The following is a 26,318-nucleotide window of genomic DNA, read 5'->3' as shown; positions in this document are numbered from 1 at the left end:
CTTGTTTAAAGCCAGACATAGTGAACAGGCCCTCTCTCTTTTTCTCCTGTACTGTTAGTGAGTAACACTCACGCCGAAAATTTGGCCTTGTCACAGAGTTTTTCTGCAAGTGATTGTAACTTATTTTTTAGCTTCTCAATACCAAGAAAATTAACTGAACCAGAGTCCATGAAAAGGAGTAAAGATTAAGTACTTTAAGGACTATGTTGATGTGTAAATTGTGCCACCTCTCTTGGGTTGTATGGATATGGCCCTTTCCTCATGCATGCGTCCTACGCGTCCCACCATTTTAGCATGGGATAAACCACTCAGAATATCTTTTTTTTTAATTGTTTTAATGTTTATTTATTTTTTTTTGAGAGAGAGAGAGAGAGAGAGTGCACGCGCACGAGCAGGGGAAGGGCAGAGAGAGAGGGAGACACAGAATCCAAAGCAGGCTCCAGGCTCTGAGCTGTCAGCACAGAGCCTGACGCAGGGCTCGAACTCCTGAACCATGAGATCATGACCTGGGCCGAAGTCAGATACTTAACTGACTGAACCACCCAGGCGCCCCAGAAAAGAATTTTTTTTCTCACACTGTCAATATGATGCTGCTTTATTCCATTTTTTGGCCAGTATTTGGTTGACAGCAAAAAAGTTGTAGATTCAGTTTTGCTTAGATCCAGGTTAAAAACACATCAGTATGAAAAATATTTTAATACCTTTCATAGACACCCTAAAAAGCTCATAGATTTTCTTTTAGTATTTAGAAATTTCAGATTAACATCAGTGAGCTTTGGTGCAACAACAACAACAAAAAAATTCTGGTTTAGTGTTAGTTATTTAGATACTTAGCATCGCCTCTATGGGTATAGGTGTTAACAACCCTTGTCTCATTAATCTAAATTTCAGCTTATTTTAAATATCTGTCTTTATTCAATAATTACAAATATTGCACTTACGCTTGGGAAACAGGGAATCGTCTTCTTGATCAAGGCTGTCATATATTTTTGTAGCTCTGTTTCTGGCATGTGTGAATTCAGGAATTCTTACAGCACCAAAAACATCATCAGAAGTACTTTCCCTATCTTGAGGTATATGGCCAAAAAATAAAACCCAATATATTATGAACTACTGTTGTAATTCTCACATTCAAAATTTGAAAACCCCAAATAATTGTTCCTATTATTTTTGAAGGTAAAAAACTCACAGTTTCTTAAACTCTAAAATTTCCTACTTTTGACGTTTTTTTTTTTTAGTTTGTTTTTTTTGAGACAGAGAGAGACAGAGCATGAATGGGGGAGGAGCAGAGAGAGAGGGAGACACAGAATCGGAAGCAGGCTCCAGGCTCTGAGCCATCAGCCCAGAGCCCGACGCGGGGCTCGAACTCACAGAGTGCGAGATCGTGACCTGAGCTGAAGTCGGACGCTTAACCGACTGAGCCACCCAGGCGCCCCTAAAATTTCCTACTTTTGAATGCCCATGACCTCTTAGCTGATTACCGCATCCCTAATATACTTCTGTGCGATCAGATTTAAAAAGGAAAATCTGGGCCCCACTTTGAACATTGTTATTGCTAGGCCCCAGTTCTCTCATCCATACACCAAGAAGTTAGTCTGATCTCTAGAATCCTTTCCATTTGGGGAATGTTATGATTCTGGAATTAATATTATGTCTTCAGTGGAAAATTTAGTGAAACATTACCACACACATTTTGGGTAAGATTACACCATGTGATTCTATTCTCTCTGTTTGGTTCTATTGATTCTTAGGTCTAAGAATTTGTTTGACCCTATTCTCACTGTCCCCATGAAAATGTACTCATTCTTATGTAACAGAAGACTAAAGCAGCTTAAGAGGAAGAATAAACGTTTAGTCTGGTCATTCTCTTTTGCTCAGATCACAAGTGACACCTTCATAGCTGCCCCTCATACCTCATGTCACCCGGCCCTGCCCCCAACCTGGAGCCCTGTGAGCCCAGCCCATTCGAGAATAAACAGAATCATGGTGCCTGGGTAGCTGAGTCGGTAGAGTGTCCAAATCTTGATTTCAGCTCAGGTCACGATCCCAGGGTCATGGGATCAAGCTCCAGGTTGGGCTCTGCGCAGAGCATGGAGCCTGCTTAAGATTTTCTCTCTCTCTGTCCCTCTGCCCCCTCCCCCACTCCTCTCTCTCTCTCTCAAAAAAAAAAAAAAGAAAAAAAGAAAAAAAGAACTGAAAAAAATAAAAGAATAAACAGAATCTATAGGCTTAATGCTGAGTTTTTATTTCTATACCATACTTCTAGAATAATAGCATCTGTTAATATAAAACAGTGAGTAACATTTTGGTCATCAGTTTCAAATCCTAAGTAATTATAACCACATCCAGATAGTATTTTGTCCATGAGAACAAATGTTTGATGTGTAGAATTGTGATATAATTTCAAGGGATAGAAAGTTTATGATGACTGTAGGAGACTGGAATGAGGGCCATACTTAATCACAATATTTGGACCCTCATAAATTTGACCAAGTGTTTCTCAGTCTTTTTCCATTATCACTGCCTTGGGGTAGCCTTTTTAGATATTTTTTTTAATAAGTCCCCAGTGAAATATTAACATTACAAATATGTTACGTATCTGTTTGTGTACTGTATATATATGCATTTTACCTTTTAAAAGGATTTTTTTCACCACTTCCAAATTCCAAATTTCGCTTCCTTTGAGAATGCATGCTTTAGTCACATAACTTTTCTTGTCTCTAAAATGAGGTAGGTGAATTAAATAATGTCTCATATCTCCTAACTGGCCTAAAATTTTTATGTCAGTTACTTTTAAGTGAGAGCAGTGAGTTTGGTCATATATTTTTGTGTGTGTGTGTAGGTGAAGAATTTGTAATATAGAAATATTAACATCTTCATGAATCTGAACAATTAGTGTAAAAGTGAAAAAACCTCTCCAGTCCCTTTGTATCTCCTGGGCCCTTCGACATAATTTTATTCAAATTTTGACTACATTTGGTGATTTGACATTTTAGATATTGACCAAGAGATTATCCTTTTTAAAGAATCTTTCAGTAGACTTTTTTTTTTTCGCTTTTACTGGGGAATCTCATTTGCTTTCCACAACATGCCTGTGAGGTAAACCTGTCCAATGTCATTTTACAGGTAACTGAAGCGAGCTGATAAAGACGTGTGGCCACCATGAGACAGAGGGCTGGGCCCTCTGTCCCTTGCTATCAATAAGCTATTTCTAGTCTACAAATAAGTATACAGCATGTCTTTAAAAGGGTCAGTGCAGAAGATTAGCAATTGCAATTTCACATCCGCCAACCTAAATTAGTACTTTCAATGTAGTTTAGAATTTTGCACCCACTTTATCTTGCTGTCTTCTTGGAATTAGAAGAGTATAAAACCACCCTTGAAAGTGATGAAAAAAAGAATTGGAGACAAAATTTTTACTGCATTTATAGCATTTTATAAGAAGTTAGTAATGGTGGGTCTTTTGTGGCAGATAGATATTTATTCTTAACTTTTACCCAGACCAAACTGTAATTAATACTCTCCTCAAAATCAAAATTATGATTTTACATCTCCTAGTCTACTTTTCTTTGACTTTTGTTCAGATCTGCCATCACTGTTTGGTTTATTTTAATTTTGATTTTTTTAATGTTGATTCATTTTTGAGAGAGAGAGAGAGTAAGTGTGCCACTCAAGTGGGGGAGGGACAGTGAGAGAGGGGGACAGAGGATCCGAAGCAGCTATGTACTGACAGCAGAGAGCATTGACAACGCAGGGCTCAAACTCATGAACCATGAGATCGTGACCTGAGCCAAAGTCTGAGACTTAAGCAACTGAGCCACCCAGGCACCCCTAATTTTGTTTAAGATGATATATTTGATTTGAAGCGGGTGGTGGATTTATTCAGTGTAACCTTTCATACATATTAGAAGTTCATACATATTATGATATTTCAAATTTTTATGTGAAAAGTAAAATTGGGTTTTTAAGTGTTTCTTATCATATTTAGTGATCACCATGCCCTGACGTGGTGTGAGAAATATTTGCGGCAAGTGTCTCTGTGCTTCCGACTGGGTAATAAGCACATAAGCACTCTGCAGTTGCTCTCCTTCTAGGGAATGACATAATGTAACTTTATTTTCATTTACAGGTCTTAAGATAATGACGAATCCCTTACAAAAAGGTAACTAGCGTGGTGCAGATCGTTTATGATACTGTGGAATGTTGAAATATTTACCACCCAAGTTGCTATCAACATTCACTTATGGAGTATAATTGTCTGATCGGTTCTAGGAAAACAAGTTAGAAAGCTCCTGGATAAGTAGATACCGAGGGAGACAGAAGGCCTTAAGTACTTGTGGGGAAATAGAACAGGCCTAGCAGGGAAATCTGACCGTGCAAGGTAAATAGAATAACGGTAACAATAATTTGGGATTTATGAAAGGGAAACCTGGAGGAACTATGGACTATGGATCTGTACTTTAACATTTGATATAAATACAGTAGAAGAGTGATTTGTGTGGCTGGTATAAACATCAAAGTCTGGCTCAATGGAGCAAGAAATGAGGAAAACAGCTATCCCAAAAAATACATATGTCTCAGTAAAAAGCTTTAAAATCAATTCTGTTCTTCTCATCATAGTTAAGCACAAAATAAGAATTGCTATTGCTATTTCCAGCATTAGAATTATAACCTTTCTGCATTAGGAAAGACCTAAAAAGTTTTTTGGTCTAACCTCCTCCTTCATGTGTGAACAGCTTCTCCTTGGCATATCTGCCAAGTGTCTCTACAATCTCGCTCAGAATATTGCCTAACTCACTAGTTTCTAGAAGGGACCGTTCCATCAGAAGTTTCTCACTGTCCCTATCTCTGTCTCTTTTGTACCATTTTAATGTAAAATAAAACACAGAATTTAACACACACACACACAACCATATGTATAATTTAATGGGTGTTTTATTTTTTTATATTAATTTTTTTTTATGTTTATTCATTTCTGAGAGAGAGAGACAGAGCATGAGCGGGGGAGGGGCAGAGAGAGAGGGAGACACAGAATCTGAAGCAGGCTCCAGGCTTTGTCTGAGCTGTCAGCACAGAGCCCGACGTGGGGCTCGAACTCACAGACCATGAGATCATGACCTGAGCCGATGTTGGTCACTCAACCGACTGAGCCACCCAGGCGCCTTTTTTTTTTTTTTTTAATTTTTATGGGTGTTTTAGTTTTCTATGGCTGCTCTAAAAAATTACTGCAAGTTGGTGACTTCACACAATACAGAGAATACTTATTCTCTTTCTGTTCTGGAGATCAGAAGGCCATAATCATGTTCACTAGGTTAAAACAAGATATAGACGGAGAAGCAATCCTTCTGGAGGCTCTAGGGGAGGTACTGTTTCCTTGCTTTTTTCATCTTCTAGCGTGACATTCCTTGCATTGCTTGACACGTGGCACCTTCCTCCATCTTCAAAGCCAGCAGCATAGCATCATAAGTCAGTGGTAACATTGCCTCCTTCCGTTGCCTCTCTTTTATAAAGACACGTTTGATTTCATTGACGATCTTCCTGGATAATCTAGAATAATCTCCCATGGCCGATCCTTACTGGCAGCTGCAAAGTCTCCTTTGCCATATCAGGTACCATTCAGGTTCCCATGATGGGCTATCTGGATATCTTGGGGGCCATTGTGCAGTCTGTCATGGTGGCTGTATGAGCAAGGAGAAGACACAAAACTTTGCAAGATATCCCAGAAAACCCTCCATGTGTTTCATCCTCATGTCACCCCCTCCTTTCTCACAAAAGTAACCACTATCCTGTCCTGTTTTTTTTTATCACTTCCTCACCTTTCATTATAGCTTTATTGCTAAATGTGTATCCTCAGACATAATAGTCTAGTCTTGCCCATTTCAAAACAAATTTTTTAATGGATTTTTTTAACTCTTTTAATCTAAAAGTTCATCTTTCATTTTCATTTTCTTACAGTTTTTCTGTTGAAGAAGCCAGGGCATGTGACTTGCAGAGTTTCCCACAGTCAGGGCTTTACAGATTGCACACTTCAGGTGCAGTTCACGGTTTCTCTGCCCTTTGCATTTGTGCAAATTGGCGGCTGGATCCAGAGACTTAACCAAACTCGGGAGCAATCCCTATGGCCCCTGTAGGAGGTGTGCTGCTCATTTGAGAGGCACATAATGTCTGGTTGTCTCAATGGGATGATAGCAGCTGCTGATGCTCTTTGCCTAAATCTGTTTGTCACTGAGGGTTGAAAAATGATGATTTATAATTTTTTCATCTCTTGTTTTCTTTCAACCATTGGGATACTTACATAAAGTGACGCTTTTGTTCATCTCTTATCTGATTACCAATGATACGGTTTACATAAGAGCTTGATTCTTTCCCGTCATTCACCAGTTTTCAAAACAAAGAATCGATGGCCTTTTTCAAATACCATTATAACCAAATGTATTTAAACACACTCAGTGGATTTTAATCAGTCGCAATTATAATCCTTTTGGAAGCTCAAATTGCCCTCTTTTGGGTCAGCAGGAATCTCTTCAGGTTGGCTTCTGGAATCTTTCTGAATGATTTAGTAATTGTAGATAGTGTCTTTTCTATCCAGCTTAAGATGCTCTGTTCTTACCTTAAACATTTCCCAGCTGAAGCCTGGAATCTAATTACAATCTGGGTGCTAGGTTGCTCATTATTCGTTTCTCCCTTCCCGGCTTGGCCATCCTTCCTAGGTCTCTTCAGTGAACAGAACTAGGAACACACACAATTCTGATCTCGTGTGTGTGTGTGTGTGTGTGTGTGTGTGTGTGTGTGTGTGTGTGTGTATCTTGGGGATACCTTGTCACTTAGTTTTGTTTGTAAGTGTTGTCTGTGGGTTTTTAGTTTGGCCATTTAGTTCTATTTTTTTTTATGTGCAGATTTGAAGAGATTAAAAAATGTTGCTGCCACCACTGCCATCTTCCTAGAATCCTGCCTGCCGATTTTTAATTAAAAGTTTATGATTGGCATCACTTTTGGAAATTTAGGATCAAGTATCAGTGCTAATCAAGAGCCAGTTTGCATTGTTGTCAACAAATGTCCCTCAATTTCCAGCTGATTGCAACCACGAGAGTCACTGTTAGACATATATTGCATATAAAACTTTTGAGATCAAATTATCTTTTAGAAAACAGACCTTTGCTCACTTCTTTTTCCATCATGTTGTGCTTCATTCATTTTGTGATCAGAGAGTCTCATTGGCTCACCTTTCATTTCCCCTATTCATGTAGGCAATTTACAAACACTAAAGAAATCAACACTTGGGTTCCACAGAAAAAAACGGTTACTCTGAGTGTTGATTTATATTAGGTACTAGACTTTGCTCTGAATATGCTTTGCCTATTTTTAATATTCATTTCCACCCTCAAAATAAGATTTGGAACCATTGAGAAAGTATTGCCAAGAAAATATTGCCAAGAAAATATTGTCTTAAGGACAGCTCCCAGATAGGATTTGGACATTCTAGAGTAGCTATGCCCATGCCCACAATAGTTAAAATTTTTACCATAGAGAAAGGCAGTATTTTATTCCAGGTGAAATGCAAAAATAAAATCTTCTTCTGCAATGGCTCTGAGTCTCACTGAATTTTGCAACTGTAGGTGTGAGGATATTTAGCTCTCTTCCCAAAGTAAATGGTCTCAGCTAGACATGTTCCTTTAGGATCTCACATCACAGAGTAAAATATTGGCACTTAATGAGAGGGTTCTATTTTATTACTAAGTGCTGAAATTTAATATATGGGTGACAATGTATGTATCATTTGAATGTTTGTTATCTTTTGAAATCTGGATTCTTTTAGCAGTATGGTTTTATAGTTCAACAACCCTGGCTTGGCCATGGAAGCACCTAGATGTTTAAAACCACCGGAGATGCCTTGGATCTAGCTCCAATATTCTGATAATAGGCCTGGGCTTGGGCCCAGACATCCTAGTTTTCTTAACCATTGACCCAGTGTTTTTAATGTACAGGCTCACCCTATCTAGTTAGTTCATAAGCCTATGATTCCCTTTATTAAATTTTGCTGCTTTTCATTAGCACAAATACTGGGGCTGTTTCCTTTAAAATATAAAGTTAAAAAGAAACCAGCACTAACAACCAGTGCTAAATAATTCCATAAATTAATGCCAGTTCTATTGAGCCTGGCATAAATGTATAAATGTAGCCAAAAGAACAAAACAGAGATTAAAGCCACAGAGCCAGAACTTGAACTAGGATCCCTAATGGAGATTAATATTTTCTTCAGCAGTCTGCCAGCTGAATCATGGTCTAATTAAATAGTTCAGATTTAGTGAGTTTGCATTTAAAGTATTAGCAGATCCGAGAATGGGTAAAGCTAGAATGAGTTAGAATCTTTTCTGTAAATGGGAAGTTAAATTATCATAGTAATTTGATTAAATCATTTTTAAATCTCTCAAGCTAAATCACAGCCTTTAAAGAATAGTTTGAAGTCTTAATTGCTGTTTGTGAGCATATCTCTCTGCTATTTGTTCTCGCCTCATTTCCTGTGACATCCTATAATATATCTCCTGCTGGGCAAGAATAGTGGGGAAGGCAAGGCTTGGGGCGGGGGCTGAAGTGACTGCAGCTCACTTCCGGCTTTTAGAGATCTGCCATGGAGAAGGACGTTTAGATACTTAGGAACAGGACCAAAGAATGGAAGTTGTAGACAGATTTGGGAAGATCTGAAGAGGACACTTCTAATAATCGGTTCTGTCCCTTGTAAAATAGAATGCTCTACATGCATCTAGAAATGTCTTCATTAAAAATGTTGTAGAGAAGGTTCTTGGTGAAGATGGCAAGTTGAATAACGTGAACTCAGGGGATAATTATAACTCACTTTTTAAAAAAAGGAAATGCCATGTGCAGCGTCACGCATTCTGGCAGCATAATGGGATTCAAAGAAACCCGAGTCAAGCCGAACTGTGACACTACCAGTGCCACATGAAATAAGGCAGTGTCACCCCAAACAGGTACTTAATATGTGGTGTATTTATCATATTTATTCTGCTTTTTTTTTTTGGTCCGATGGGACAAGTTTTTTCGTATTAATTTTGTCTGTGAGGATGCAATTCCTCTCTTCCCCACCCATTTATTCCCATTTTCACGCAGAGTGCTTTGAGTTCCGGGACAGATTGAGTAGGTCCCACCTTATCTCCCTTCCCTTATGTGCAAGGTCTTTTTTCTTTCCTTCTCTCTTTCTTTCTTTCTTTCTTTCTTTCTTTCTTTCTCTCTCTCTCTCTTTTTTTTTTTTTTGGTGTGCTTTTTTGTTTGTTTTTGTTTTGTACCTGGACACTCACCGTGAGTGTGTGTCTGTGCCCATTTCCCTTCAGACAGCATTTAAGAGTAAAAATAGAAAACAAATAGCCCATGTTGTCATCTGCATGACAGTTTTTCCCTCACTAACATTACCAACCGTTAGACATCTTTGACAATTACATGTGCTATTGCTATGAGAAGGCACATAGGAAGTGGATGGGATTGTCATTTCCGAAAGGGTCCAGAGTGAAGAGAAGCCTAGCTAGCAACTATCCATAGGGAAAGGCTAGGTTAAGTACCGAGGAATGTCCTGGGTTCCACTCCACCACCAGCAACATTAACCACGTGGGAGAGTTCCTTCTCTTGGCTCAAACAGGCAGGCAGGAGTTGAGTCTTGAGCGGGGAAACACCAATAAGCCTCTCTGTTCCAGATCATTCAAAACTCTTTTAGAGAAGTGTGTTATTAACCACCTAATGTAAATAGTGGTCAGTTTACCAACGATGTGATGAAACAATTTAAAACTGACAGGGTAACAGAAAAAAACAACAAAATACAAACGAGTTTTTAAAACATGTTCCTGGTTACAGCTACCAATGTTTTAATTACTTTGCCATATTTTTTTTTATCATATGTTTTTAGCCACTTGGTTGTAAATTACATTTCCTCTCTTGTGTGCGTGTGACCTGTTATTTGAATTATATGAAAGATTAGGCTAACTACATATATCTTAGAGCTCTGCATTCTCAGAGAACGAGAATTATTAAACGTGAAGAATCCCCCAAAGACTCCATTATGTGTAATTAACAGATAAACTGTCATCAGAATCAATAAAACGTGCTAAATGATTCAAACTTGTATATAATTAAGTGTCTGTTTTAGAGCTACAGCGGTAACTTTTCTTTTTCCTCGCATCTCACATTTCTCAAAAGAATAATTGTGGCAACCCTGTTAACCCTTTCCTTGCCTGATTGAATTAGATTTTTAAATTAGTCACTTAAAGTTCACCTTCACAAATGTGAAAAATATTTCAGAACTCATTAATCTAAAGACTTCATTTTTTTTTTCACTAGAAGCAGGCTGTGGAAAGATGCTTTAAAGAACTGTTAATAGGACACTGAAAATCTTAAACGGACAAGCAATTTACTGTGATTTCTGCCTATTCTACAACTGAACATGGTGTCAGATTCAGTGTATTTACATGGTGTTCTTAAAACCTTGCTCATCTACTTTTTTTTTTTTTTTTTACTTTTGGGAAATATGGGCTTTTTAAGGGCAAGGTCATAATTTTAGACAATTTTACCTCCACAGGTAAACTATAATTTAATATAATTTTAATTTAATATAATTTAAAATATTTAAATTTAATATAATATAAAATAAATTTATATATAAATACATATAATATAATAATATAATATAATATAATATAATATAATATAATATAATATAAATTTAATATAATATAAAATTATAAAAATATATAATTATAAAATTATATAATTATAAAGTTATAAAATTATAAAATATAAAATTATTATAAAATTAAAAGGTCAACTTTTAACAGATGACCTTTGATAATTGTTGAATGAGTGAATAAATACATGGATGAGATAATGAATAAAGTAACCAAAATTGTAATCTCTTAAAATAAATTCTTCTCTGTTTTCTCAGTTTTAGGAGAAAACACACACACACACACACTTTTAAATAATGGATTTTTTGCAGTAATTTCCATGTTCTCAATCCATACTGGTAATAATAATCTACAGTAGGGAAATCTAGGGAAAAAATAGAGATTTTTGAAATGTAAACTTCTCTGAGCAAATCACAGGTTAGAATTTAGAGTCGTTCAAGAATAATATTTAAGGGTGCCTGGGTAGCTCAGTCGGTTGAGCGTCCGACTTCGGCTCAGGTCATGATCTTGTGATCCGTGAGTTTGAGCCCCGCGTCGGGCTCTGTGCTGATGGCTGAGAGCCTGGAGCCTCCTTCAGATTCTATGTCTCCCTCTCTCTCTGCCCCTCCCCTGCTCATGCTCTCTCTGTCAAACATAAATAAATAAACATTAATTTTTTTTTTAATTTAACTTCCATAACTGTAATCTACACATCGGTTGGGGTTTTTTTCCTCACTATTATTGATATTGCTGCTCTGTGTTTTGCTTTGTTGTGCAGACTCCATGCACATAGAAGACGTCGAAGCTGTTCAGAAGCTTCAGGATGTGTTACACGAGGCCCTGCAGGATTATGAGGCCGGCCAGCACGTGGAGGACCCGCGCAGGGCCGGCAAGATGCTGATGACCCTGCCGCTCCTGAGGCAGACCTCCACCAAGGCCGTGCAGCACTTCTACAACATCAAACTAGAAGGCAAAGTCCCCATGCACAAACTGTTTTTGGAAATGCTGGAGGCCAAGGTCTGACTAAAAGCTTCCTGGGCCTTCCTATTCTGCACGCCGAAAAAGGGAAAATAAACCCAAGAGTGATGTCGAAGAAACTTAGAGTTTAGTTAACAACATCAAAAATCAACGGACTGCACTGATAATTTAGCAGCAAGACTATGAAGCAGCTTTCAGATTCCTCCGTATCTTCCCGATGAGTTTCTTTCTACCTTATCTCCTCTCCTTTCTCCCTTTCTTCTCTCATTTCTTTTGCTCTTTTTTTTCTCCTTCCCTTATTCCTCCTTTCCCTCATCTCTTAGCTTTCTTCATTACTGATTCCCGCTTGCCTTCATTTCCTTCCTTCTGTCCTTCCTTCCTCCTCCTCCTCTCTTTTCCTCTCTTCCTTCCTCCTTCTCCTTCTCTTTTCTCATCCTCCCCCTTTCTCCTAAATTTCACATATGTCTAATTGTAAGGAAATTGTCTCTTTCCTTTCCTTTCCTTTCCTTTCCTTTCCTTTCCTTTCCTTTCCTTTCCTTTCCTTTCCTTTCCTTCCTTTCCTTTCCTTCCTTCCTTCCTTCCTTCCTTCCTTCCTTCCTTCCTTCCTTCCTTCCGCTGCTGAACTTCTAAAAGAGGTCTCTAACTGAAGAGAGATGGAAGGCAGCCCTGCCAAAGGATGGAAATCCATAATATGGATGCCAGTGAGCTTGTTGTGAACCATAACGTCCCCAGTGACTAAGGAATCAAAGAGAGAGAACCAACGTACCTAAAAGTACAGTGCAACACAAACAAATTGACTGAGTGCAGTATTAGCTTTCACGGGAGCAGCCTCTAATTAGACAACTTAAGCGACGTTGCATCGGCTGCTTCTTATCATTGCTTTTCCATCTAGATCAGTTACAGCCATTTGATTCCTTAATTGTTTTTTCAAGTCTTCCAGGTATTTGTTAGTTTAGCTACTATGTAACTTTTTCAGGGAATAGTTTAAGCTTTATTCATTCATGCAATACTAAAGAGAAATAAGAATACTGCAATTTTGTGCTGGCTTTGAACAATTATGAACAATAATGAAGGACAAATGAATCCTGAAGGAAGATTTTTAAAAATGTTTTGTTTCTTCTTACAAATGGAGATTTTTTTGTACCAGCTTTACCACTTTTCAGCCATTTATTAATATGGGAATTTAACTTACTCAAGCAATAGTTGAAGGGAAGGTGCATATTATCACGGATGCAATTTATGTTGTGTGCCAGTCTGGTCCCAAACATCAGTTTCTTAACACGAGCGCCAGTTTACCTAAATGTTCACTGACACAAAGGATTAGATTACACCTACAGTGACTCCAAGCAGTCACGTATCTTACGCACTGCACATGGAGAACAGATCCGTAGAATTATCAGGAGTGCGCCTCTCTACCCGGGAGGTACAGTTGCCATACGATTTCTAGCTGCCATGGTGGTTAGGAATGAGATACTGCCTGTTTGCAAAGTTACAGACCTTGTCTCAGAAGGAGCTGTGAGCCAGTATTCACTTAAGAGGCAATAAGGCAAATGCCAGAAATTGAGGAAAAAAAAAAATCATCAAAGACAGCAGACGCCTGACCAAATTCTAAAACCTAATCTTTATGAGTTTATTCATTTAGGAATGTTTGTTTAAATTAATCTGCAGTTTTTACCAAGAGCTAAGCCAATATATGTGCTTTTCAACCAGTATTGTCACAGCAAGAAAGTCAGTCAGGTTCCAGACTGTTAAGAGGTGTAATCTAATGAAGAAATCAATTAGATGCCCCCGAAATCTACAGTCGCTGAATAACCAATAAACAGTAACCTCCATCAAATGCTATACCAATGGACCAGTGTTAGTAGCTGCTCCCTGTACTATGTGAACAGTCTTATTCTATGTACACAGATGTAATTAAAATTGTAATCCTAACAAACAAAAGAAATGTAGTTCAGCTTTTCAATGTTTCATGTTTGCTGTGCTTTTCTGAACTTTATGTTGCATTCGGAGACTGTCGTCTTGTTCTTCTTGTGGTGTTTGGATTCTTGTGGTGTGTGCTTTTAGACACAGGGTAGAATTAGAGACAATATTGGATGTACAATTCCTCAGGAGACTACAGTAGTATATTCTATTCCTTACCAGTAATAAGGTTCTTCCTAATAATAATTAAGAGATTGAAACTCCAAACAAGTACTCATTATGAACAGATACACATCAAAATCATAATAATATTTTCAAAACAAGGAATAATTTCTCTAATGGTTTATTATAGAATACCAATGTATAGCTTAGAAATTAAAACTTTGACTATTTCAAGAATATAGATAAGTCTAATTTTTAAATGCTGTATATATGGCTTTCACTCAATCATCTCTCAGATGTTGTTATTAACTAGCTCTGTGTTGTTGCAAAACTTTTTGGTGCGGACACGTTTCCAAAACTATTGCTACTTTGTGTGCTTTAAACAAAATACCTTGGGTTGGTGTTTCATCAGCCTAGTGCTAGGAATACTGTGTATCTATCATTAGCTATATGGGACTATATCGTAGATTGTGGTTTCTCAGTAGAGAAGTGACTGTAGTGTGACTCTAGATAAATCATCATTAGCAATTCATTCAGATGGTCAATAACTTGAAATTTATAGCTGTGATAGGAGTTCAGAAATTGGCACATCCCTTTAAAAATAACAACAGAAAATACAACTCCTGGGAACAAAAAGGTGCTGATTCTATAAGATTATTTATATATGTAAGTATTTAAAAAGATTATTTTCCAGAAAGTCGGTGCAGGGTTTAAGTTGCTACTGTTCAACCACACTATATAGAAGTAAAATAGATGCGATGTATACGTTGTTTTCACTGTATCACATTAAAGTACTTGGGCTTCAGAAGTCAGAGCCAACCAACTGAAAACAGGAGCTGGAGATGTGCGAAAGGAATGGGGTACCAATCTTAGTTTTCAGTTTAAGTGACTCTTGGCGTTTCCAAGAACAAGCATCTCACATGTAGGAGACACGACTTTAAAAGGCAGATCCAAAAGAGCTGCACGGGCTTTGGGGTCAATGCTCATCTTAAACCTCGCTCGAGGTAAGTTTTTTTCAAGTTTCAAGCAAGGCCATTTACTTAATGTGAAGTTTTGGGAAGGTATGAAAGAGTATGTTTTCACCATATGATTTGAACTTTCATTTCGCTTCTTTTAGGTTTGTTCTTATTTAAAGCAATATGATTGTGTGGCTATCTGTAGTTACACTTGTGTTTCAATCAGATCAGATTGTTGTATTTATTCCACTATTTTGCATTTAAATGATAACATAAAAGATATGAAATATTTAAAACTGCTATTTTTCTTATAGAAGAGAAAATGGGTGTTGGTGATTGTATTTTAATTATTTAAGCGTCTCTGTTTACCTGCCTAGGAAAACATTTTATGGCAGTCTTATGTGCAAAGATCGTAAAAGGACAAAAAATTTAAACTGCTTATCATAATCCAGGAGTTGCATTATAGCCAGTAGTAAAAAGAATAATAATAATAATAAAACCATGTCTATAGCTGTAGATGGGCTTCACATCTGTAAAGCAATCAATTGTATATTTTTGTGATGTGTACCATACTGTGTGCTCCAGCAAATGTCCATTTGTGTAAATGTATTTATTTTATATTGTATATATTGTTAAATGCAAAAAGGAGATATGATTCTGTAACTCCAATCAGTTCAGATGTGTAACTCAAATTATTATGCCTTTCAGGATGACGGTAGAGCAATATTAAACAAGCTTCCACTTTTGATGGCTCTTTTGTATTGTGTTTCTTTCTTTTTTGTTCCCCCCACCGAAGAACCAAATCAGTAAACACTGCCCTTTGTCGCTTCCATTCAAAAAGGATCTCTGAGTACCTATTCCCTAAAAATAAAGTAGGACTTTAAATAAGAGCTATATAAAGGCTTGTCAGAATGAATTCTAGGGTGCCAAGAGACATTTTGCATATTTAAGAGTATGCAAAGTGTCTCATGGCACATTAGAATTCATTCTGACAAGCCTTTATATAGCTCTCATTTAATCTTAAAGCATCTCCACATCATCCTGCATTACTCAAAATCATCGCCTCTATGTCAATGTCATAACAGAAAACTTTCTCCCTATTTTAAGATCATATTAAAACCTGCTAGAGATACCTATTATTTCCCTCCATCCACAATTAAATCATGTGCTTGCACGCAGCTCGTCGGCGAGCTGCAGGCTCTCCCGGAGCAGCCGCGGAGTCGCTGGCCAGATTTCCTGAATGGGAAATCAACAGAGACCTTGCAGATCCGTGTGCGCGAGGAGGGGGAGCTGTCTCCGAATTCAAGAGGGTTAAAGGCACTGCTGACAGCAAACGGCCTCCCCTTGCTTTCGTTCCCCCGGAGAGGTCGCGGCCCTTGTTGCCCTGGGTCAAGCTGCACGTCCACAGGACCCTCCTGGAGCCGTCACCGAGGTGCTAATATGTGCTTTCTTGGCTTCTCTGCCCATCTTGCGTTTTGTCGTTGTGTTTGGCCACCGTATTTCTCACCTTTCAGAGGTGGCCGGTTCTCTCGCGCCGGCTGATGACACAAAGGCCACCGAACGCAATCCGATTTAGGGGCACGAGATTACCTAAATCACCAAGATACCCTAGCTAGCAGCATCACTCACGGGTCTCTTCCTCTTTCAATGTCCTTTGAGTGGCAATAGCGCGACAGAGACTCTGAGGTGTTTTGGTTTTGATATTTGCAAAGTATTCGGGGGGGGACCTGACACCATGCGAGGGACAAGCCCAACAGGAAGAAGCTGCCTGTGATCTTTCAGTGAGGTCCTCATTTAAACACATGTAAGTCGCAGGCGAATGCTTTTAAGAAAAATGTCAGACTTCTCTTGCTGCTTTTTGGAATTCTGAATTATTACGGAGTCACTTTTCTGGTACTGACGTAGTTATCAGAGATGCCTCGGGTGTAAAAGAAAATAAAATAGGATTTCGACATTTTAACATGTTTATTTCTTGATATACAAACAGCGAATACCTCTGACAAACGGCTTGCGTATTTGTGTCAAGGGATTACTTTTCTTTTCACCTGTTGTTTATAAGTCACTTTTGGCTTTAAACTAGTGATTCCCAAACATGGCCACATACTGGAATCACCTGAAGAGCATTCAGAATTCCTGACATCCTCCACCCACAGAAGTTAGGGGATTAATTGTGGCCCGGGCTTCCGAACAGTTAAAAAATCATCTCCGGGTGATTCAAATGGGCAGATGTGAAAACACATGAAGAAAACGTAAATTGTTACACGTTCCTCAAAGAGGCCAGGGAGATCCTAAAAAAATAAAAACTTCTCGCACATTGGCTCTGAACTTTTGTGAGGGTTTTAGACTATTTTTTTTTATATCATGACAAAAGGATTAAGCCTTGTTTTTAATCACAAAGCCAATGAGATGCATTTGGATTGTTTCAGCCACCACCTCCCCTCAACGTCCCCCTCACACACTGCCTGGTCGTCTCTTCCCATCCATCCTTCCCCAGACACATGGGGGACACGTTCTATTTGATGACTCCCACTCCTCGTCTTTTATATGGTCATGTCCCATATAAAAGCAGAAATGTGCCTGGATGGCCCAGTTGGTTAACCATATAAAAGCAGAAATACCTGCTCCAAAGCTTATGCAGAATATCTCACAATCCCCTTTAAGAAAAAAAAAAAATCCTGCTCATTTGACCTTTCCATGTGCTTTCAAGTGAATTTAGGTGTGGTTTAAATACCTGTTTTTCCCTACTTAAAAAAAAAAAAAAAAACAAGCAAAATTAGAACAAAATTCATTTCTCACAATGACCTGTCTTACCTACGTTTTCCAAGCTTCAGATTTAGGTAAGCAAGAGGTAGAAATGGTAACGGAAATAAGAGTCGTTCACTCTTGGGCCTATGCAAAAACTTTAGGTACATTTTGCTTTTTGCCAACTTTCATTTGCGATTAATCTGTAAAACAAAAGAGGTGTGTTTAAATTTCTTGTTTCATCCACCATGGTTTATGAACTGAGTGGATTCTTCCGTAGTCCAATAGATACCAAAGTGGTTAAGTCAGGCTCTCAGGCCCTTTCGCATCCAGAAGTCTGGCTTCTCGGGCCCCTTGGTGGTGTGGAAAAAACAAAATGAAACAAGTAGCCTCAGATTGATTGCCCACCTCATCTTATTATGAAACAAAACAGAAAAGAAAAGAATTTCAAAATATAATCCCCCTTTCCCAGGAGTATTTATCTTGTTCTCCATGAAGTTAAAGGTCTGAAATAATGTGCCCATCAGGGGCTCAATGTTGCATGTCCATGACAGTTGGTCCAAGGGCTTGTTATGATGGTAATGACCTCCTGAAACGTGAGCTTGGATCGCAACAATACCATTGCTACCAGCTCACCCGCTGGGAGAAATATTTTATTATTGTCAAATGTCCTCCATAGAGATTTGTTTTGCCTGTTCCTGTTTAAATTAAATTCAAAGCCGGACTGCATTACTATTTCTCTGGAGTATATTTGAGATAAACAACTAGTCTCAAAATTTAGGATTCCTGGCTAGTTCAAATTTGTTTATTAGCAGAAAAATTACAATAGGTGACACCATAGCTGCAGGAATGTTATGATTGCAGCCTCACAAGAGATTTACATACCAAGTCCATGACCTAAAAAAAAAGAGAGAGAGAGAGACAGAGAGAGACAGAGAACTCCCTCTTCATTACAGATGCCAGCCAGATTAATAATTAACTATTCCATCAATTGGACAACCTTAAAAAAAGAAAAGATGTCCCAATATACTAATGCATTGCCGTAACATGCCACAGAATTTTGGCCATGAGAAAATTTGCCCCAAGTAGGAAGTGTTTTAAATTTAAAGTCATAAATCAAGAGTGCATGTAAAAATATTTTTAAACAGCAGCCAAATATAAATAGCACAGAAGCCCAAAGCATGAATTAAAATGCTCTTTGAGCATAGTATACTTTTTCCAGCATTATTTTTTAAAAAAGAATTAAATGTCCTAGAATATACAGAATTACTTGGACCATTGGGCCACAGGCCCTGTAATGCAGCTTTGGCAAAGGATTCTGCAACAGTGAAGCTTCAGTCAGTACACATTTTGTCACGTGCAGTCAAATTAAAATGGGACCTTACTCCACCAAAAAAAATGCCCGTTACCTTTGTGACAACATCCCGGAGGCCCATGTGTTCCATAATGGCCTGAACTCTGGAGAGCTGCTTTTGGGAAATGCAAATAAGCTGCTGAGAGGGGTGACTAAGGACCTAACAGGAAAACATTTCAGACTATTCAGACTAGCGGGAGCATTAAATCACAGTATTCACACTCCAGTCCCATCCGCCATGCTCAGCCGAATTTCACAGTTTTGTTGGGAAGTGAGGAACCGTCTGCTATTAAAAAAATAACAGCACAGAACACTAACATCAGAAGAGCAGTTTCTAAAATGAGGTCTAGGGCTATATGCAACGGTTGGCTTTTTTTCCTTATAGGCATTGGTTTCATGTCATTACAAATGAAAAATACTAAACATTAATGCAAAAAGAAGAAAGAAAGAAAGAAAGAAAGAAAGAAAGAAAGAAAGAAAGAAAGAAAAAGAAAAAAAGCCTTCCAGATCCTTTTGTGTTAATCTGTTTGAGATTCGTTATCTCCACTAGACTTGTATTTTGCCTTGGTCTTCTTCCTTTAGTGAACAAAATGAATTGATAAGCCCTAAAGTATCAAATCTTTGCTTACAAGTCAAAACAGATATATAGCCTGTATTTTTAAGGACATGTATGGAAAAACATCCCTTCCTCCACAGAAATAAATATGTAGTTGAGAATAATCTCCAGGCTGGATAAGAAATAAACTGATGTTTAGATACGATGATGTTTTTACACATAAGGAATTCTATACCACGTGACTTCCTTGTTCTGATTTAGTAAGATTGGGTTGTGCTGAATGAAGTAGATGGGAAAACAATGAAGAGAAGCAACGTGTCTTACTAGTTTCATGCTTGGTCTTTGAGTCAATAGTACATGGGTTCAAATTCCAGCTCTGTCACAAAGCAGCTATGTGAACATGGTGCTAAACTCTATTCAACTTCAGTAAATGGGGATATAGATACTATCAAGACATCGTTATTTGAATTTGGGTAATTTAAGAAAATATCTTGTACCTAAGTAAAAAAAAAAGTTCATTATGGTGAAAAAAAAATCCCCCCCCCCCAAGAGAGACTAGGTAAGATTCCAGGATAATCTAATTGAGACTGGGAGAAAACGTCATTAAGATGGGGAGGGGAGCAGTGGGGGGAGGTGTAGGTATTTCAGATCCAGATGTATATAGTATCTGCTTTGGAGAGTTTCTCTTGAGTGGGCAACACTGAAGTAGTTCAAAGTCAGCGTCAGTGTGGCTCTGCACATACAGGTCTGCCCGGAAAGCAGTCATGGACCTAACTATGTGCTGGCACCATGCTGGTTCTTTTAATGCATTATAAAATTTAATATTTCCAGCGGCTTAATGGGGTAAGTACTGCTATCTCCAACTCATACATGAAACAGAGGGGGCTTCAGGAAGTGAAATAACTTGTACAAGGGCCATCTAGTTAGTACATAGTCTAACTAAATTTGAATCCAATTCATCTAAATCCTGAGACTAGCATCTTAAAACATTAACTCTGTATTTAACAATTTCTCAAAATTGAATAATAGTATATCTTTTTTTCTTATTTGGACATATGGGACACAAGGTTGGATTAATCCTATTGCTTTCATGAAAGAATACTATATTCATCCTCTGGCATCAAGTTCATTCCCTTCCCCCACCATAAAGCTCTCTGTGAATCCTTGGAAAATACGAAATGTTGATCTGTGTGTATAAGAATTTTTATATACAGATATTGTGCTGTGTTGACTATCGAATGCTGTTTCTTACTTTTACTCTGCACTAGGTTTTTATGACTTATCCATGTTTGGGGAGAAAATCTGCTGCATAGTAAACCATATCGCATTTTATCTGTTCTCTTTGTGATGAATGATAAGGTTGCTTTCAATTCCTTAATACAATCAATAATGCAATGAACATCTTGGGGTATTTTTCCTTACAGACCAATGTAATTATTTTTCTAAGTTATATGCCCAGGAGGGGGTTACTGAGTTATTGACCATTTATATGTTTATTTTTACTACAGAAATTATTCTACAGAATTAGAGCAGTTTGAACTCCCAGCAGCACGGTGTTTGAATTTTATTTTCCTTCAGCAGCACGTGATACTATTTTGCTCTTAAATTTTTACTAATTTGATTATTTAAAAACTAACATAGTATTGGTTTGACTTAAACTTCTCTGAACATCTTATTCTTGTACTAGATCAGGCTTTCTTTTCTGCGAAGCCTATTTATAATCTGTATATAAAGAGCAAACTCTTTTGTCTGTTGGGTTCTTATCACTTTCTTGTTCATTTGCAGGAGTTCTTTGTATATTCTAGATATTGATCCCTGTCAGTTTCGGGTTTTGTGAATGCCTTCTAGTCAGTCATGCATCTAGTAACTTTGGCCTTTGTCTTTGTTCACTAGAAATTATTAATTTTGATAAAGTCATACTCATCAGTTTCTTCATGTCTTCAGAGTTAAAAAATATATGTTTCTAGTGTTTTTGCAATTACTTCTATAATACACATTTCACATTTAGGTCTTTTATAATCCACTTCGGGTATTTTTAATGTGATATAAGTTTTTCCTTGTTCCCTACCAACTTTGTTTTTCCCTACCAATGTATAATGTCACATCTATATTATACCAAATTACCGTATATAGAAAAGTCCATTCCTTGATTTTTTTAAGTTTCTTTTTCTTTCTTTCTTTCTTTCTTTCTTTCTTTCTTTCTATTTATTTATTTGAAAGAAACAGAGACAGTGCAAGTGGGGAAGGGACAGAGAGAGAGGGAGAGAGAGAATCCAAAGCAAGCTCTGCACTGTCAGCACAGAGCCCGATGCGGGGCTCGAACTCGCCAACTGTGAGATCATGACCTGAGCTGAAACCAAGAGCTGGATGTTTAACGAAATGAGTCACCCAGGTGACCCTCTTCATTTTTTTTGTTGTTGTTGTTGTTCTTCTCTTTGACAATCTCTATGGTATTGACATAATATTATATTTATCTTTGGACAATCTCTATATTATTGACATAATATTATATTACTATACTATACTATTACTATATTTATGACTGCATTTTATTAGTAGTATATTTTAATTCTATATTTTATTATTTTATTTCTATAGTTTTGTAGTTTGCCTTAATGTCTGAGAGAATGCATCTTTCACTCATCCCCACACACTTTGTCTTATTTTTTCAAATTGTTCATTTTTTGGAAAATTTTATTCTTTCTCATAAATTTCAAAATGTTTTTTGGGGTGCCTGAGTGGCTCAGTTTGTTGAGCATCTGACTTTGGCTCAGATCATGATCTCACAGCTCCTGGGTTCAAGCCCCAGGTCGGGCTCTGTGCTGACAGATCAGAGCCTAGAGCCTGCCTCGAATTCTGTTTCTCCCTCTCCCTCTGTCCCCTCCCCTCCTTGCACTCTGTTTTTTTCTCTCAGAATAAATAAATGTTAAAAAAAATTTTAATTTTCAAAATGTTTTTTCAAGTTTTCAAAATGATTACTCTCTACATTTTAGAAGAATTTTTAACATACAAATTAACCTGAAAAAAATTAACATTTTTATAAATCAAATGTAATAAACATATTGTCTCCATTTTTTTCATATTTTCTTTTATTTCTTTGGTAGAGGTATTTTTTAATTACCTGCATAAAGTCTTAGAGATGTCTTACAGGTTTTTTTTTAAGTTTGTTTATTTTGAGAGACAGAGAGAGAGTGTGTGTGAGAGAGAATGGAAGGGGCACAAAGAGAGGGAGAGAGAGAATGTCAAGCAGGCTCTGTGCTGTCAGAGCCGGAAGTGGGGCTCAAACCCACGAGCCGAGCAGCGAGAGCATGACCTGAGCCAAAATCAAGAGTTGGACGCTTAACTGACTGAAACACCCAGGCTCCCCAAAGGCTTATTGTTTGAAAGTCAAATCCTGGATGATTTATGGATTTATAGCTGTTACCAATTACGACAACTTCTTTTCTATTATATGAGTGAGCTGTTTGTTTTTGAATAAAAGAATGATAGTACATTTTGTGTATTGATCTAATACTTGGGAATTTGCTGCGCATCCTCATTAGTTGTAATCATTTGTTTACAGGCCTGGATTTTCTACAGAAATTATCTACATTCACTCTAAATTTAGACTGCAGACTGATTGGCTTATTTCTGAAGCCATCTCTTTCTCATTGCGCCTTATTACAGGCGGTTAAGAGCAGTCGACTCACGCTTTTCGCATTCTGACTATAAACCCTCCTTCCCAAACCCATAAATCTGTTAGATTCATTTTCTTTATTCCAAGTTACTGAAGGCAAAACTTTTACAAATGGGTTGCCAGTATATGACATGAATTGCATTTTCCAGCCTTCAAAAACATCTTTCAGCTTTCTATAAGAGTTCCCCACTGCCTTTGTCCTCAAGCTACTTCCACATATTTTAGGTTTTCATTATGGCAGCAGCTCCATTTCTAGGTACTGGTTTTTCTGTCCATCAGTTTTTGTTGCGTAACAACCTGGAAACCCCAGTGTGGAATAAAATAGGTAGTTATTTCTTGGAGTTGGTTGGGCTGCCTAGATAGGGCTTGACTGAGTGGCTCTCCTTTGACCTGTGGCTCCAGGGGGCTCAGGTCTGCCCCTCCCATCTCACTCTAGGGGCCGGGCCGAAGGGCCAGCAAACTACTTTAGAAGATGCTCTTACCATGATGGTCACAGAGGGCACAAGAAAGCAAGTCCCAAGGCACAAGCACATTTCAAATTTTACTTGTCTCCTGTCTATTTACCTCCCATTGGCGAAAGCGAAGCATGTGGCCAAGTTCAAAGTCAAACAACAGGGCAATATGCTGTGCAATTTTGTGGAAGAAACTTCAAATTTATATGGCAAGGAATGTAGATATAGGTGGGAATAAAGAAATAGAAGCCACAATTCAATATGACATAAATGCTTTCATAATTTCTTTTCAATCTGTAATTTTTTAATGACTGTTTTCAAGCCACCCATTTTCCACTCAATACTGCTCTGCAGTATTCCACAAATTGTCACATGCATTGTTTGGCTGGCATTCGGTTCTAAGTATTCTATAATTTTTCTCATTATTTTTCTCTCTTATTGAGGGCTTTTTACCAGCATGCTATGTGTGTATATATTTTCCAGAATATGTTTTAAAATATTTTTTGCAAATATGTCCTGTTATTGATTTCTAATTATATTTTGTTATGGTCAGAGAACATAGTCTATGTGAGGTTGAAACATGGAATTTACTAAAGATTGCTTTGTGGCTAAATTAGGACCCAGTCTCTGAGAACATTCACTTGTGTTCAAAAAGAATGTGAATACTCTGAGTTGTGGGTAAATTTTTCATCTTAACACATTATTAATGTTATTTAATATTTGATCACTGTTTATTTTTGTCTGCTTGATATTAGAGTTTCTTGGTGGAATGTGTTAGACTCTCCACTTATAATTGTTGATTTATTTGTATCTTTGTCAGTTGAGACTTTATATATATTGAGCCTGTATCATCAATTACATATATGTTTATTATCTTCATGACAGTTTAATCATTCATTCTCTTTTCTTTTACTTTTAAAAATTTCTTTTAAAATATTTTTAAACATAGGAAGGGCATAAGACATAGATATGCCTTAAAGAATTCTCATGAAGTTAATGCTCACAAAAGTATCAGCGGGGTAAAGAATGGAAACATCGTGAATTTCAAAATTTTTTGAAAATACTTTTTTTTTTTCTAATGGTACATCTCTAAACAGCATAGTAGTTGTTTGCTTGTGACATTTATATAAATTGAATTATACACTATATAGCATTTTGTGACTGGGTTCTTTCAGTCAGAATTACTTTTTTGTCTAGTGTTTGTTTTTCGCGAGAGAGAGAGAGGGAGAGAGAGGGAGTGGGGGAGGGGCAGAGAGAGAGAAGGAGAGAGAATCCCAAGCAGGCTCTGTGCCACACAGAGCCCAATGCCGGCTGGAACCCATGAACCCATGAACCCACGAACTGTGAGATCATGACCTGAGCTGAAATCAAGAGTTGGACCCTTAACCAACTGAGCCACCCATGTGCCCTTCCATCAACATTACTTTGGAGAAATTCATCCGTGTTGTGATTAATGGTAGTTTGTTCATCTTCAGTGCTGTATACTACTGTTTATTTTTCCAAATGATGGACATTTGAGTTATATATAATTTTTGCTAGTACAAACAATGCTTCTGTAAACTTACTTGTTTGCCACACCACCTGGCTCATATGTACACACAGTTGTTACTATCCTCTAAGGAGTAGCATTGCTATATTGTAGAGCCAGCATATATTCAACTTTAGTTAATTCTAAACTATTTTCTGAAGTGGTTGTACTAATATACTTTCCCACCAACAGTATGGGAGAAAGTTCTAAGCGTCTGAATGTTACTGCATGCCTTTAAATTTTAGTCATTTTCATGACTACATAGTAGTATTTAAATTTTTTTTAACGTTTATTTATTTTTGAGACAGAGAGAGAGACACACAGCATGAACGGGGGAGGGTCAGAGAGAGAGGAAGACACAGAATCTGAAACAGGCTCCAGGCTCTGAGCGCTCAGCACAGAGACCAAGGCGGAGCTCAAACTCACGGACCGTGAGATCATGACCTGAGCCGAAGTTGGACACTTAACCGACTAAGCCACCCAGGCGCCCCTATGTAGTAGTATTTTATAATGGCTTCCATTTTCAATTCCCCAAGGACTAGTAATATCAAGCACTTTTTAAATACTTTTATTAGCCATTTCGATATCTTTTTGTGAAGATTCTGTTCCGGTTAATGGCCTCATCCCACACTTCTGGTCATCTGCACTTATTGATTTGTAGGTATTTTTAGTAGTTTGTAGGTAAGAAGCATTCGTGATGGGGCGCCTGGGTGGCGCAGTCGGTTAAGTGTCCGACTTCAGCCAGGTCACAATCTCGCGGTCCGTGAGTTCGAGCCCCGCGTCAGGCTCTGGGCTGATGGCTCAGAGCCTGGAGCCTGTTTCCGATTCTGTGTCTCCCTCTCTCTCTGCCCCTCCCCCGTTCATGCTCTGTCTCTCTCTGTCCCAAAAATAAATAAAAACATTGAAAAAAAATTTTAAAAAAAGAAGCATTCGTGGGTTATATGTGTAGCCAATAACTTCTCAAACTGTAGCTTACATCTTCATTCTCCAATGCTATCTTTTGAGGAAGACGTTCTTAATTTTAACATGATCCAAATTATCAGTCTTTTTCTATAACTGGTGCTTTCAGTCCCCTATTTTTTTAAACGTTTCACTCCTTTGAGGTTGTGAAAATACTTCCAAAAATTATCTTCTAAAATTGTATTGTTCTACCTTTCTCTTTTAGGTCTTCAAATTATCTGGAACTGATTTGTGTGCATGACATAAAGTGGAGATCAAGTTTTCTTTTTGTTTTTCTATATGGGCATCCGATTGGGCAAACACCCTTTATTAAGAAGACGGACCTTTGTCTGTAGCTCTATAGTGTCACCTTTGATATACATGGATC

General features: G+C 37.7%; 1 protein-coding gene across 5 annotated transcripts in view; it reads left to right on the top strand.

The window, feature by feature from the left end:
• Window positions 1-12,019, top strand: part of ESRRG (estrogen related receptor gamma) — a 438,667-nt gene extending 426,648 nt beyond the window's left edge. For all 5 annotated transcript variants that reach the window (XM_032591789.1, XM_030302573.1, XM_030302570.1 and 2 more), the window contains one exon: window positions 11,446-12,019. In XM_032591789.1, the coding sequence (XP_032447680.1) occupies window positions 11,446-11,690 (245 nt within the window). In that variant the 3' untranslated portion in view covers window positions 11,691-12,019. The remainder of the gene's footprint in view (window positions 1-11,445) is intronic.
• Window positions 12,020-26,318: the final 14,299 nt, after the last annotated feature.

This window comes from Lynx canadensis, chromosome F1 (assembly GCF_007474595.2).
Source record: "Lynx canadensis isolate LIC74 chromosome F1, mLynCan4.pri.v2, whole genome shotgun sequence".
Lineage (NCBI taxonomy): Eukaryota > Metazoa > Chordata > Mammalia > Carnivora > Felidae > Lynx > Lynx canadensis.
Note: the sequence above shows the minus strand (reverse complement) of the source record. Positions and strands in the feature narration are given on the sequence as shown.